The 12,919-nt window shown below is 43.5% G+C and overlaps 1 protein-coding gene across 1 annotated transcript in view; it reads left to right on the forward strand.

The window, feature by feature from the left end:
- The window catches only part of DLEC1 (DLEC1 cilia and flagella associated protein), a 535,808-nt gene that overhangs the window by 458,312 nt on the left and 64,577 nt on the right, over positions 1-12,919 (forward strand). Inside the window, exon 32 of the mRNA XM_069211058.1 lies at positions 6,939-7,061. Coding sequence (XP_069067159.1) covers positions 6,939-7,061 — 123 coding nt within the window. The remainder of the gene's footprint in view (positions 1-6,938; positions 7,062-12,919) is intronic.

Here is a 12,919-nt window from a genome sequence, read left to right on the forward strand (position 1 = left end):
TCCTACCAGGGGTCATGGGCGACAGATGCCATCTCTCTCCGGTGGGTTCCCAGTCTTCTGTATTGTTTCCCTCCTTTTCCATTGATTCCAAGAGTGCTTCAGAAGATCAAGGCGGATCATGCACTGGTCCTCTTGGTGGTCCCCAATTGGGCGAGGTGGCCTTCGTTTCCCCTGTTGTAACAGATGCCAGTGGCTCCTCCTTGGCCTTTGCCCCTTCAACCTTCCCCTTTGCTCCTGTCGACACTTTCTCTGCGGTCTTGACATCATTTGAATCTGGGGTTTTGGCTTCTAAAAGGTTAAAGTTGTTGGCTCTGGATTGTTCATCAGCAGTGGCGGACTCCATTCAGCAGTCCTGTCGTCCTTCCCCTAGGAAGTCATACAATAGGCATTGGGGGAACTTCGAGAAATCGTGTGTCTCCAAACAGTTTTTGCCCCTTATATTGGATTTTTTGAGGGATTGCTTTGTACTGGGTTTGGCGGTCTCATCCATTCATGCTCAGTGGGTGGCTATCCAGGCTGTTCGAGGTGAGGGAATGTTAACTCTTGCTCCTTTGGTTTCCAGGCTGTTGCGGAGTATTTTTCTGCAGCGCCCAGTTATCTGATTCCTCCTTGGGATTTGCCCTTGGCCATTTGTGGTTTGATGAAGGCACCCTTTGTGCCGCTGGATTCTGTGGGCCTTAAGTATCTAACACAAAAGATTGTGTTTTGGTGGCTATTTGTTCTGGGCCCAGGGCTGGTGAAATTAGTGCTTTGCTTTCTGTCTCCCCTTTCATTTGTTTTTTTTCCTGATAAGGTGATGTTGCCCTTCAATTGAGCATTTTTGCCTAAATTTCCGTCCTCCTTTCACTGTTCTCAGGATATTGTTCTTCCTGTGTTTTACCCTGCTCCATCCTCAGATGAGGAGGGTCAGTTGCACACACTTGATCTACACAGGACGTTGTCAATTTATTTGTGTAGGACCTCCTCTTTTCGAAAATCTGATTCCCTGTTTGTTGCCTTTGGGGTGGATAATAGAGGTTCTTGTTCTTCTTATTCTTCCCTTTCCCGTTGGATTAAATCTGACATTCTGTGTGCATACAATTTATCTGCCTGTGAGGTCCCTTTTCATGTGCAGGGTAGGTTTACCAGAGAGGTAGCTGCCTCTTGGGCTTCCTTTAAAGGGGCTTCCATGAAAGACGTGTTGTGCAGCTACACAGTCCTCCACTCATACATTTCTGTCCCATCATCGGGTTCAGTTAGGTGCCGAATTTTCTTCTTCTTTTGCTCCTCATGTGCTGTCTGCTGTGCCATGATGACTTTGTTTCTGTTTTTTGTATTAAACTCTTTCTGCATTTGTACTTTGCAGTCTGATGTTTTTGTTTTCATGTACATATAATCAATCTGTGGTGCTTTGGTGTTTCTCATGTGTAAGGATTGGAACGGGGAAGATGACAAGGATGTAATGCTCTGGTTACTTACCGGCAATCTTCATTACTCCAGGTCCAAGTCTTCCTCTATACAGTCCTGGGATTTCCCCCTTCCCCCCGGTGGGGTGATTATAAGTGGTTCTTTTTGCTGTGGTTTGCTTGGTAATACAGGATGTGTGGTGTGTCTACTTCCCCTTTGCAGTGGCGCCTGGGTAACGGTAGCCATGTTGAGGGAAGTATTTTGAGTTGGCTAGGCAGTAAGGTCTCCCAGGAAGAGGTGGAATCTCATGTGTAAGGACTGTATCGGGGAAGACTTGGACCTGGAGTAATGAAGATTACCAGTAAGTATCTGGAGCATTAAACTACACTGCAAGGTTCTTGATCATTTCTGGGGGAGTCCTGTTGTCCTAGAAACAAGGAAACGTACAGAAGGCCTATTGAACAGTCTGCAATTAGTTTGCACTATGCAAGTCACTTTTTACTGTACTAGAATTTAACCTATTGTGAAGAGTCGTATTAAACTTACTTTGTGTACAAACAATATTTGTCCTTGACAAGGACTTTGATAGGCTAACCCTATGTTTCCAGTAAGAAAATTGAAGAATGAAGCAAGTTATCCTTCTCCCAGAAAGAGGGATGATAGAAGTAGTAATGTAGTGTCATCAGCTGCTATTACAGCTTCCAATGTTTCTGAGTTTAGTACTGTTTCTACCAGTGAGATGGAGGCCCTCCTCACAGGGGTGAAGTAGGGCTCTCCTGTAAAAATTCAGGGGATATCTCTAGTTTCCCATTTTCTCATTGATTCAGTTATGCATTTGTGTAATTTGTCACAAAGCATGGTGTAGGAAATCTGCCTTTTCTATGTGGTCACCTCTTATTTTTTGCTTTTTGCGGGCTTTAGAACTTTGTGCACTTTAATCCTGCTAACTAGTGGTAAGTGTCTGTGCTCCTCATTTAAACATGGTCAAATTGGCATGTTCTTGATTGGTACATTTAACTTACATACACGTCCCTTGTATATGGTACAAAATGTAGCCAGAGCATGGATGTTGAATGCCACTAGTGGAATGCAGCAGCTATTGTGCCATTAACTACAGTGACATTGTAAAACATGGCTTCAAGCCTACCATTGTAGCATGACAGCAGCAGTTTAAGTAGTGCAATCAACCTGTCCAAATAAACCCTTTTGGCAGATCAAAACCTCTTTTTAAACATTTATAAGTCACCCATACCTACATTGTATAGCCCATAAGGCAGGATGCATGATATGTAAAAGTAGTACATGTAGAAATGTAATGTTAACATGTCCTTACAGTGACTTGCATGCAAACATTAATGTAGCAGGCTTAGCTGTCCTATGTAGAAAACAAAAGTACAGAATAAAATCCTAATAAAGTATCTCAGGAATGGGACTAGCTAGAAAAAATAATTAAGCACTTATTTGTAATTCTTATTAAAAATCCAGTTCAGTTGTGAAGTCAGGTTTTTATTAAATGTTAGAGAAAGTAACTTTTAGAAATATACCTTTTCCTGCAAGCTAATTTTCATTTGTACTCCAACTTCTCACAGCCAGTAACTAGCTTTTGAATATGTGTAAATGAGGTTTGGAATTCCTCCCAGGACCTACAAAATAGGTTACTGTGATTGACAGGTCAACCTGAATGGACAAAGAAGACTCCTTTGATATCAACAGAAGTGTGGGGGCTGTCAGCATCCTTTTTGACAGTAAACTCTTGTTGGATTGTCAAATACTGCTTGACAGATCTTCTGGTTGTGCATATAACACTGGGGGCTCACTTGGAATGACGGGAACAGGATGGCAAGACAATTCTTGTTTATTCACTGTGTATTTGTTGATGAACTCTGCTTTGTCCTGCTAATCTTCTGTCTCTGGGTTTAGTGGGGGTACAGTGGCTGCTAGAATCTGGATTTTGGAGTCAGATCTGGAAGGATACTATGATTACTATTGTACACTGCCAACACACATCCCTAGCCCTTCGATCCCAAGTTGAAAGTGGCTGAAGAGTTTGTCATTTTGAAAATGCCCAAAGTGGGTAGAGTAGGCTCAGGAACACATACTCCATTTGTTTAGAGTATTCCCAGTAGCCATTCCTACCCACTAGCTAATACAAGAAGAAATGTGGCACCTCTTTGAACCCCCTTCAGAACACTGCTGGACCTGAGGAAGAACACAAGAGGAATGTACTGGCTGTCTGTGACCTGAGGGGGGAGCCCTGAACGACTGGACCTGCTCAATCATTTCCCCAAAACAAAGAAATGTACTCCAAGAGTCAGTTGGATCCTCCTTCGGAGCTACGGGATGACCTCAAGCAACAAGAGACATTTGCAGCAACGATCCAGCCAACCAGTGGCTAGTGGCTGTGGACGGTTCCCTGCTGTTGGCCTCAGTGTAACACACTGTGAGTCTCTAAGTACCTCCAATGAGGTCCTGGTGGGTTTAAGAGGAGTACTCCTGTGGCGGATTGGGACTTAAAGGACTACAGTCAGGAGGTAAAATCTTTGACCAGAATGAACCTGGTTGGTGCATCTGATATTCACTCCATGGTGTCCAGCCTCAAATCGAGCCTAGGTTCTGATCTACTCCTCCCATTGACTATCTTTGGTATTTTGTGCCTTTTGGCACTATTTCAACTCAAAACATTAAAAATTCATCTCTCTGATTCTCCTTAATGGATTTTTGTAATTTTGGTCTCATTTTGTTGATTGAGTTTTACTCTTGTTTAATCCTGAGTGGGATTTTTATTGTTTTCCATTTTGACATTATTACTGTTTTAGTACTGCATAAATACTTTGCACAATGAACTAAGTTAAACATATTTGCTCTGAGTGTCTTTAAATTGGAATTCAACCTTCCATATTGTTATCTGTCTGGTGGCCGACAGAAGTTGATCAAACCTAGATTCCCATGTTCCTTGCCAGACATCTAGGCATGTTACTTGGTGCCAACTTGTCATTTGCACCTCAGATCTCTTAGGTTGCTTCTGCTTGTTTTGTAAATTATTTGAATGCTTTGTAAGTCTTTTTCCCTCTGCTCCACCCAAACCTGCCCTTAATAACTTCACTCACCAATTACAGCAACTCCCTTTATTTAGGTGTGGTTTCGGAATATCTAGATCTCACAATATAGTGACCACAATACCGATGGCCAAAATATCGACAGGTAAGTATGTAAATATTTTCTATACCTAAGTCCACATTTAGATACCTGAACAATATGCATATTCGTGTGGAGTTAAGAATACTAAATTTATACCTCGCTTTGCGCATTTACTGTCTCAATATTTTGGTCATTGGTATTCTGGTTACTATATTGGGTGTTTTGATATCCGCTGTTCGATATTCCATGTTACAATCCTTAATTTAGGTTTGCCAGAGTATCTCACGAACAAACCTTAAATGGTGCAAAATGCTGTAGCCTGTTATTCTTGAACTTGCCAGGTGGTGAGTCAGTGCATCAACATCTTGAAGCTTTACACTGGCTTCCTATTCACAAGCGGTGCACTTTCAAAACTTTCTTACTACCACGTAGAACTTTCTATAACTTGGGTCCCACCTATCCTAGGGATACGTTGTTCCAGTGCCATCCAACCCAACCTCTACATTCTACTACTTCCAGCCTTTGCAGAATTCAGTGGCAAGCACAGCTAACATGAAGGTTGCCTTTTTTGTGTAACTACCATAAAATGGAATACCTGCCGATATTTATGAGAAGTATCTCTTCTGTGGTCGTTTTTAGGAAACAGCTTAAAATATAACTTTTCTTTTCCCCTTAATTGGTTCTCTGTTAACTCTGGCTGGGGCAGACAATAAGCATGGGGAGAGAAACCCATGTACATAGCCCCCGGCCATGGGGATTAAATATATAGCGTTGCACTAACACCAGGGCCCTGGCTCATCGAGTGGGTAATTTTTGGAATAACGGTAGAGAATTTTGTTAATTTCTTCTCTTTGACACAGGCAGATCTTTAGAGCAGCATATTTCTGGCCTCGTTAGGCCGTGTTCAGTTTCTCATCCTGCTGCTGATAGAAACCCAGGACCTGGCATTACTATATCTCACAAAGAGCATCTGCATGAGAACTCCAACACGTGACTTACGGTGTGCAAACCTGCATGTTCTAGTCGTTCCTAAAATATTATAGCAAACTTTCAAAATCTGAGCAGTTCCACTGCTTCAACTGCATTTGGACACTCTACCCTTCGACTCCAGAACACTCTATTCCATTCTGGCATTTAAGAAGGCATGGGAGGCTTACCTCATGGCCACAGAAGAGACACCACAAGAGTCTTCCAGCACCATCATGAGCTCCCGGTGCCTTCGTGCTCCCTGAATCTTAAGGTTACGGGTACAAATTTGTACGAGCAATTGCTCACAAACCTCATTCCTGTACTTCGTCCAGTTTACATAACCACTGACTGCGAGGTTCTTGTGTACAGAATTTATTTTCAAGTGGACATTTTCTTGCAGATCAATGTAGAAAATGCAAATCTATGTGTTGTGGTAAATTTGGGACCACAGTAACTACAGAAGTTGGTTAGGGGCATAATGAGGCCCAACATAATGTATGGTAGTTTTGAATGGGAGGATGGTGCTGTGCCATAGCTTTTTGAAGTAATGATCCTAGTGCTGAGTGTGTTGTGACATTGCAAATTCTAAGACAGCAATATCTCATACTTCTAGACATAACAGTGAGAGGCACCCCAACTAAGGGGGTCATTCTGACCCTGGCGGCCGGTGACCGCCAGGGTCACCGACCACGGGAGCACCGCCAACAGGCTGGCGGTGCTCCCGAGGGCATTCTGACCGCGGCGGTTCAGCCGCGGCCAGAAAGGGTAAACCGGCGGTCTCCCGCCGGTTTACCACTGCCCTTGTGAATCCTCCATGGCTGCGGAGCGCGCTCCGCAGCCATGGGGATTCTGACACCCCCTACCGCCATCCTGTTCCTGGCGGGTCTCCCGCCAGGAACAGGATGGCGGTAGGGGGTGCCGCGGGGCCCCTGGGGGCCCCTGCAGTGCCCATGCCCATGGCATGGGCACTGCAGGGGCCCCCGTAAGAGGGCCCCGCAAAGTATTTCAGTGTCTGCTAAGCAGACACTGAAATATGCGACGGGTGCAACTGCACCCGTCGCACCCCTGCAACTACGCCGGCTCAATTCTGAGCTGGCGTCCTCGTTGCAGGGGCATTTCCTCTGGGCCAGCGGGCGCTCTTTTGGAGAGCGCCGCCGGCCCAGAGGAAATGTCTGAATGGCCGCTGTGGTCTTTTGACCGCGGTGCGGTCATTCAGCGGCGGTACCTTGGCGGACGGCCTCCGCCGTCCGCCAAGGTCAAAATGACCCCCTAAGTGTACTCTGCACAGTGACATTTCATCACTGTGGTAGCCTCTACAAATCGTGGTCTCTGGCACAGTATCAGAGCTGCCTATGCAGCAGGGTGTTTGTTTTTAATGTCACCATGACTCACTTTGTTTCATGCCGATCAATCTTTGCCCTTCTCTTTTTGTTTATTGTCAACAGACCATTCCTGCTCGGGGCAGCGGCTCAATCCACATTTCTTTCACCCCCCTTATGTTGACGGAAGTGATAAATAAAATTGAGTGTTCGGGGTTCGCACTGGGTTTCATGAGTTTGGACTCTAAGGTAATTGTTCTTTCTGTACAACTATAATTTGATGCTTTTGTTACAGTATATTTCAAAGATATCTCGCTTACTTCTAATTACATATTGTTTCACTAAATCTCTTACGTGTCTACAATCGTATGTATATGTAATGCAAATCAGTTCCTTGATAATTATACAATCTGATAGAGACATTTACCTTTCTAATTTCACAATGTGGTTATCTCCTGATTGCTACAACAAACGAGAATGCTGGTGTGTAGGCTATTTGGCTCTCGAGGACCTTGAACATTTATTTGGCCCATTTTTGGGGCTGAAGTATTTTTGGTGGTGTCTTCTGTGTATTGCTCTTTTCTAAGCTCAACTCAGAAGAACCTTTGTGTTGGGAAGGAAGATGCTTCTTAAGCTAATGAAATAAAAGAGGGCTACTGGTTTAATCATAAATGCATTCAAGTACATGTGTACGTTTGCAACGCAAGTGGGCTATGCACCCATATCTCTTGCGATTTTTTTATTTGGAGTTTTGTAGGGTTGAGTCTGCGATACCATGCGCTACCGCATGCGTATCGCTCGCAAGAGGCTGTTGTGGTTAGAAAAGGGCTCGGAGCCCGCCTCAACTCACCATTTGTTGACTTGTCTGGCCCTCTTCTTTACAGCCGCGTAATATGTCAATTTCAGGCCTGGCATGATTTGCAGTCCTGTCCGTGGAGCCGAGACCAAGCACTGATTGATTTAACTTAATTAGGGCTCGTCCGCTCCTCCTGACATGACCGAGGTTCTATTTCTCCCCCCCCCCCCCCCTCCCGCTGCCTGCTGCTCCCTCGTTAGCGTTTTTTTCTTGTTTGGAATGCTTTGGTGATAGAGTTAGACAGGGCAGATCTAAGATGATATGCTACAGTGCATGTCGCACAAGTATGTCACGTTACTGTAAACTGACGGTGTGTATTTCTGAAGGGCTGTGTGTATCAATAAACACTCCAATTAGGATATGAAGTTTAAGTACAAGTGCCCCCAGCTGTCACAGCTTTGATCACATATGACATTTGTTGCTAGCAGTAGCTCGTAAGCTGTACGATAATGGACAATACTGATACAAGGAATTACAAAAATAAATATCCCAGAAAGCAAAGCATTGTTGGATGATAAATCACAACACTAGGTGTCCACGTTGGCTCTGGTGCAACGTTTTGCCCAATGACTACCTCTTATAATTTGCACTTGAATTTATGTGGTAATATTTCTCGTAGTCTGTGAATTTTTCACTTGAATTACAATAAATGCGTCTGGTTTATACGATTTCACCACTCAGAGCGACGCTACAACAAGTGCCCAATGTTGTACGCATTTATGTTTTAAAATCACTAGAAATGAAAAGATATGGACATATTGTTTGTCTCGACTAGAGGGCAGATCTTCCAAACATCAAACAAAGGATGCGAGGGGAGAGCCCAAGAAATTCAGAAATCAGATCTGCAGATGGACCGCAATATATTTTTTAAACGGACATACAATCAGACCACTTTACGTGTTCCTAAACAGGAGCAATTAACGGCAAGCACAGGAAATTGAAAAAAGCCCTACCTTATTTTAAATTTTCAAAGAAGGCACAAGTGGCCCTTTTCACACAAGTGCTAGCTGCACGAAGAGCTCTTCGTGTAACTACAGCAATTTCTAGGTCGTCAGGGACGAGACCTCGGGAATCTAGCATTAGTGCCAGGCTAGTAAAGCCAGGCAACAGACAGAGACGGTGTCCCCGTGTGATTCTGCTCTCCCTCCATCTGTCACAAATCACAGCAGCTCCGGAAGACCATCCTCAGAAAGGCCGCAGTAAGTAACAAGCAACTGAGGGGAAAAGGTGCAATTCGAAATTTCTCAAAATACCAGAAATATGCCTTCTGTACAGGGCCAGCGCACCATCACGAGACAAAGCTTCACTGTTATTCTGCGGAACAACTGCTCCCAAAGGGACCTTGCTTAACTTTTAATCCGCTATTAACAAAACAAAGGGGTAGAGAGAGCGGGAATCCCTATAGGTAATTGCGGGAAAGGTGAATGCTTGCTACGTTGTTTGCTTTTTTTGTGCTGAGTACAGGCATCCAAGCACTTCCCCATAGCTGAACACCTGCCTTGTCCAAAGCGGAGAACGTGCTAAGTCCAGTGAGATGAATACCATTTAAGTACAATTTAAATGGTGGAGAGGTAAGTTCTTTAGATATAAGGACAAGCTCATGGACTTGACCACGTGCAGTGACCAGGCTAATGTTTTGATTCTCTTCTGCTGCAGCTCTCACCCCTATCGATTCACCATGCCACATAATTACACTACATAATTACACTATACACCACAGAATACCACTCCATGCATTTCCGCAACTAACAATTCCAACCCATCCCACATAGTTCCACTCCACACCACACACATCCACAACACTCCAAACAAAAAAAATGGGTAAAAACCATTATCATTTACACCAACAGCTCTAACTCTCGCAAATGTGAGACCTTTTGTATTGCAAATGCTTGTTTTCTAGAGGTGTCCATAGCCGGAACTGCATCCTTTCATAGCTGTAGGTCTGCCACTAATTCAATAGAAGTGTTATACAGAGGAAGAGAAGTTATGACACTATGGAGTCACTTGCCATACTGAAGATATATGCAGAGCAAGAATCAATAGGGGAACACGGCTTAATCATGTTGATATGTTTTTTTATTAGACAAAATGGCCACAGCACACAGAGAGTATAGTCCAATAGTGTGGCAGGGATGAGTATCCCTTATCTTCTGTTGCTATGATTGCAAAGTTGAAAGGAGTCTCAAGTCCTGTTTGTAGAGGGTGTCTTTTATTTGTAGATACTGGAAATCATTGTGTCATCAGCGTGATACAGCCAACACGTGTTTCGTCACAACAGTGACTTTATCAAGGCTGCAAAATGATAGTTAAAACAAGAGTTTTGGCATATAGAAGTATATGGGCACAAAAATGTGTTTGTAGGAGAGCAAGTGAAGGAGACTCCAAAATTGATAATAATGACCAGTGAGCTATGTGTGAGGCTAAGTGGGTATTAAAAAAGTGGGTAGGTGAGAGGTTAAAAAGTCTGGAAAGCATAATAAGTGGTAGGGACCCGAAGTGCAAGATATGAGAAAAAGTGTGAATCACCGTGTTGTGTAAACTAGAAAGAATGTTTCAAAGGTATATGGACAGAGTATATGGTGGATAGAAACCATTACGTTCCTGGAATAAGTAGGAGACGAATGTAAGGTGAAAGGAAAGACTGAGACAAAGAGATCAGACAAGTAGAAGAATAAAGATACAGTAATGGAGTTGGAAAGTCAAACGGAAGGGCCAAGTGTGTGGCTCATACCTGGGCCAGCCGGCCAGGATGGTGCGTAACGAAGGTAAGTAATGAGGGAGCCTCGTGATCAGTTGAGTGGGCTCAGGGACGTCAGTGGTGACTGAGAAAGGAGCAAACGGTAATCAAGTGAACAAGAGTAGAGTAGAGAAAGAAACAAAAACTAAAAAGTCTAGGGAAAAGGTATATACATAGTACGTAAAGAGATTATAGAGAGAAAAAGGAACAAAAATACATACCTTCTTAGAGTAGACCTAATGAGAGTATGGTTTAGTAAGAAAAACTGAATGCAGACCCTGGTAAGCCTGTGGTCGGAACCTAATAAGTGATGGATATGAGGGAAAGGGAAAAGGAAACTGAGCTATTATCAAGTAAAAGAGGGAAAATGCACATGAGGTAATTACTGTGTACAGAACAAGCTAAAAGGCTTGTAAGAACGGTAGTGTTGTTAAAGAAGACTAAAACGAAGCGAGGTCCAGTATGGTGGCAAGGTCGTCATGATCGTGAAAAGTATATTAAACAGTAACTACAGAACAAGTGAAATAATCAGTAAAAAAAAGGGGTTATCGTAAGCTACGCGTGATCCCGAGAAGTGGGGAGACCTTCTATTAGTGAAAGTATTGGCCGTCAACAGACGCGCACACTAGTGCTGTTGGGGAGAGTGTGGCGTGAAAAAAGCCCGAGCGCAAAAGGGCAGCGCATTAACAGCGGGGAGTAATAGTTTACATTGAGCAGGCGGCGAGGCAAGCAATTTAAGTAAATAAGTGCGGCAATTAGGAATCGCGGTGCGAAAATCAAAAGGGCAGCGTTTAGAGCGCTTGTACGCTGACTAGTAGGTAGTAGGCAAATATTAACAAATATCGTGAAAGAAGCCCGTGTGCACAGGGCAGCGCATTAAAAACGGGAAGAAAGTGATGTAAGTAGAAAAAGAGGCGAGGCACGGAGTGTAAGTACAAACTGCAGCAAGTTGGAGCTGCGGTATGGAAATTAATAGACAGCGCTTGGTGCGCTTAAAAGCAATTCTAGTAAGTAGTCAGATAATTTAAGCCGCTAGCGAGGAAGGAGAGTTAAAAAATAAAAGTATAATCAGTCGAGGGCTTACCTGAAAAGGCGAGGGGACGTGTGTCAACAAGCTGTTTTGAATGAGTACTGGTCGGTATAGACCTGTGCTCTCAGCTTAAGAAGTGCAACTGGGAGTGGCACAGGGATAGAAGAGGGGCTCAAAGTGGGAAGTGGAAACAAATGGCGGCCATCTTGAGTGTAGAAAATAACGAGAGACAAGGAGTAATTGCCAGAGCATGGCAATCAGTAGGTGGAGAGAGAGACTAAAGGTGAAAGAGGGGGCGGAAACCTAGAGCGGATGAAAGTGAGCGGGAATGAAACCCATAGATGAAAAAAAAATAAAAATTAAAGTAAATCGAAAGTAGTAGGTTCAGAAGCAAATCGAATTGGGAGGTAAGAGAGAATGAACATGTCCTAACCAAGTGCAGGTTAGAGAGCATTGTGAAGTTAGGGTAGTAGGTATGTAGTATGAGGTAAAACTAGGTAGAGTAAACCGTAGTAAAGAAGGCAAGGGTGGTAATGTGAGTAAGATGAACGGTAGGTAACAACGGTGTCCTACTGGTGAAAAGGTAATTTGTGTGGGTGTAGTCAAGGAATGTAGTGTTGTACATAATTAGTAGATTACAACCAAGTACAGTGATAAAACATTTTTGTTAGGTACATTGAGTGAACAGTAGCGGAGCATACGAAGATCAAGGCCATGGGGCATAGTAATCAAGTGTACCGAGTGGTTATATAAAGGAATGGGATAGGTGCTGAAATATATGATAAAAAAGCGACATTGTAGACATACAATAATAATACAGAGAAAACCGTGAGATTAAACCATACAAATGTCCATTTGGAAAAATGACAGTGAAGCTTGTAGAGACCGAGGTTACGGGGCATAGTATTTACATGTGACAAGGCATGGACTCGCTGGTGAAACAAATGAGCAGGAACGACATTGTTGAACATGTTGATAATACATCTTGAACCGTGAGAGAAACACAATAGGCCATAAAAGGACCTAATTATGAACTAGGCAGACAACAAAGGAGTGGGAGTTACCATTCATTTGAGAAAGTAGTGTAATTCTCGGTCTGTGTTCAGGCCTAGCTCCACTGCGCGGAGTTTTAGGATCCACTTAGCCTCGCATCTGCGTAGATCACCTGTTCTATCTCCCCATCTTGGAGAGTTGGAGACATGTGCGATGCCATGGAATCTGATGTTTAAGAGGTCTTTTTCCCCGTGCAGGTCGTTGAAGTGTATAGCAAGAGGATAGTTGGTATTGACATTCCTGATGGCTCTTACATGTTATTGTATACGTTCCTTAAGTGGGCGTATGGAGCTTCCAATGTAGATTAAGCCACATACACAAATCAGGCAGTAAACAGTGCACTTGGTATTACAATTCATGAAGGTTTTGATATGGTGCGTGGTACCGGTATTGTAAGAGAATGATGTAGTTTTATTAAGGGCCAAACG

This window comes from Pleurodeles waltl, chromosome 10 (genome assembly GCF_031143425.1).
Source record: "Pleurodeles waltl isolate 20211129_DDA chromosome 10, aPleWal1.hap1.20221129, whole genome shotgun sequence".
NCBI classification, from domain to species: Eukaryota; Metazoa; Chordata; class Amphibia; order Caudata; family Salamandridae; genus Pleurodeles; species Pleurodeles waltl.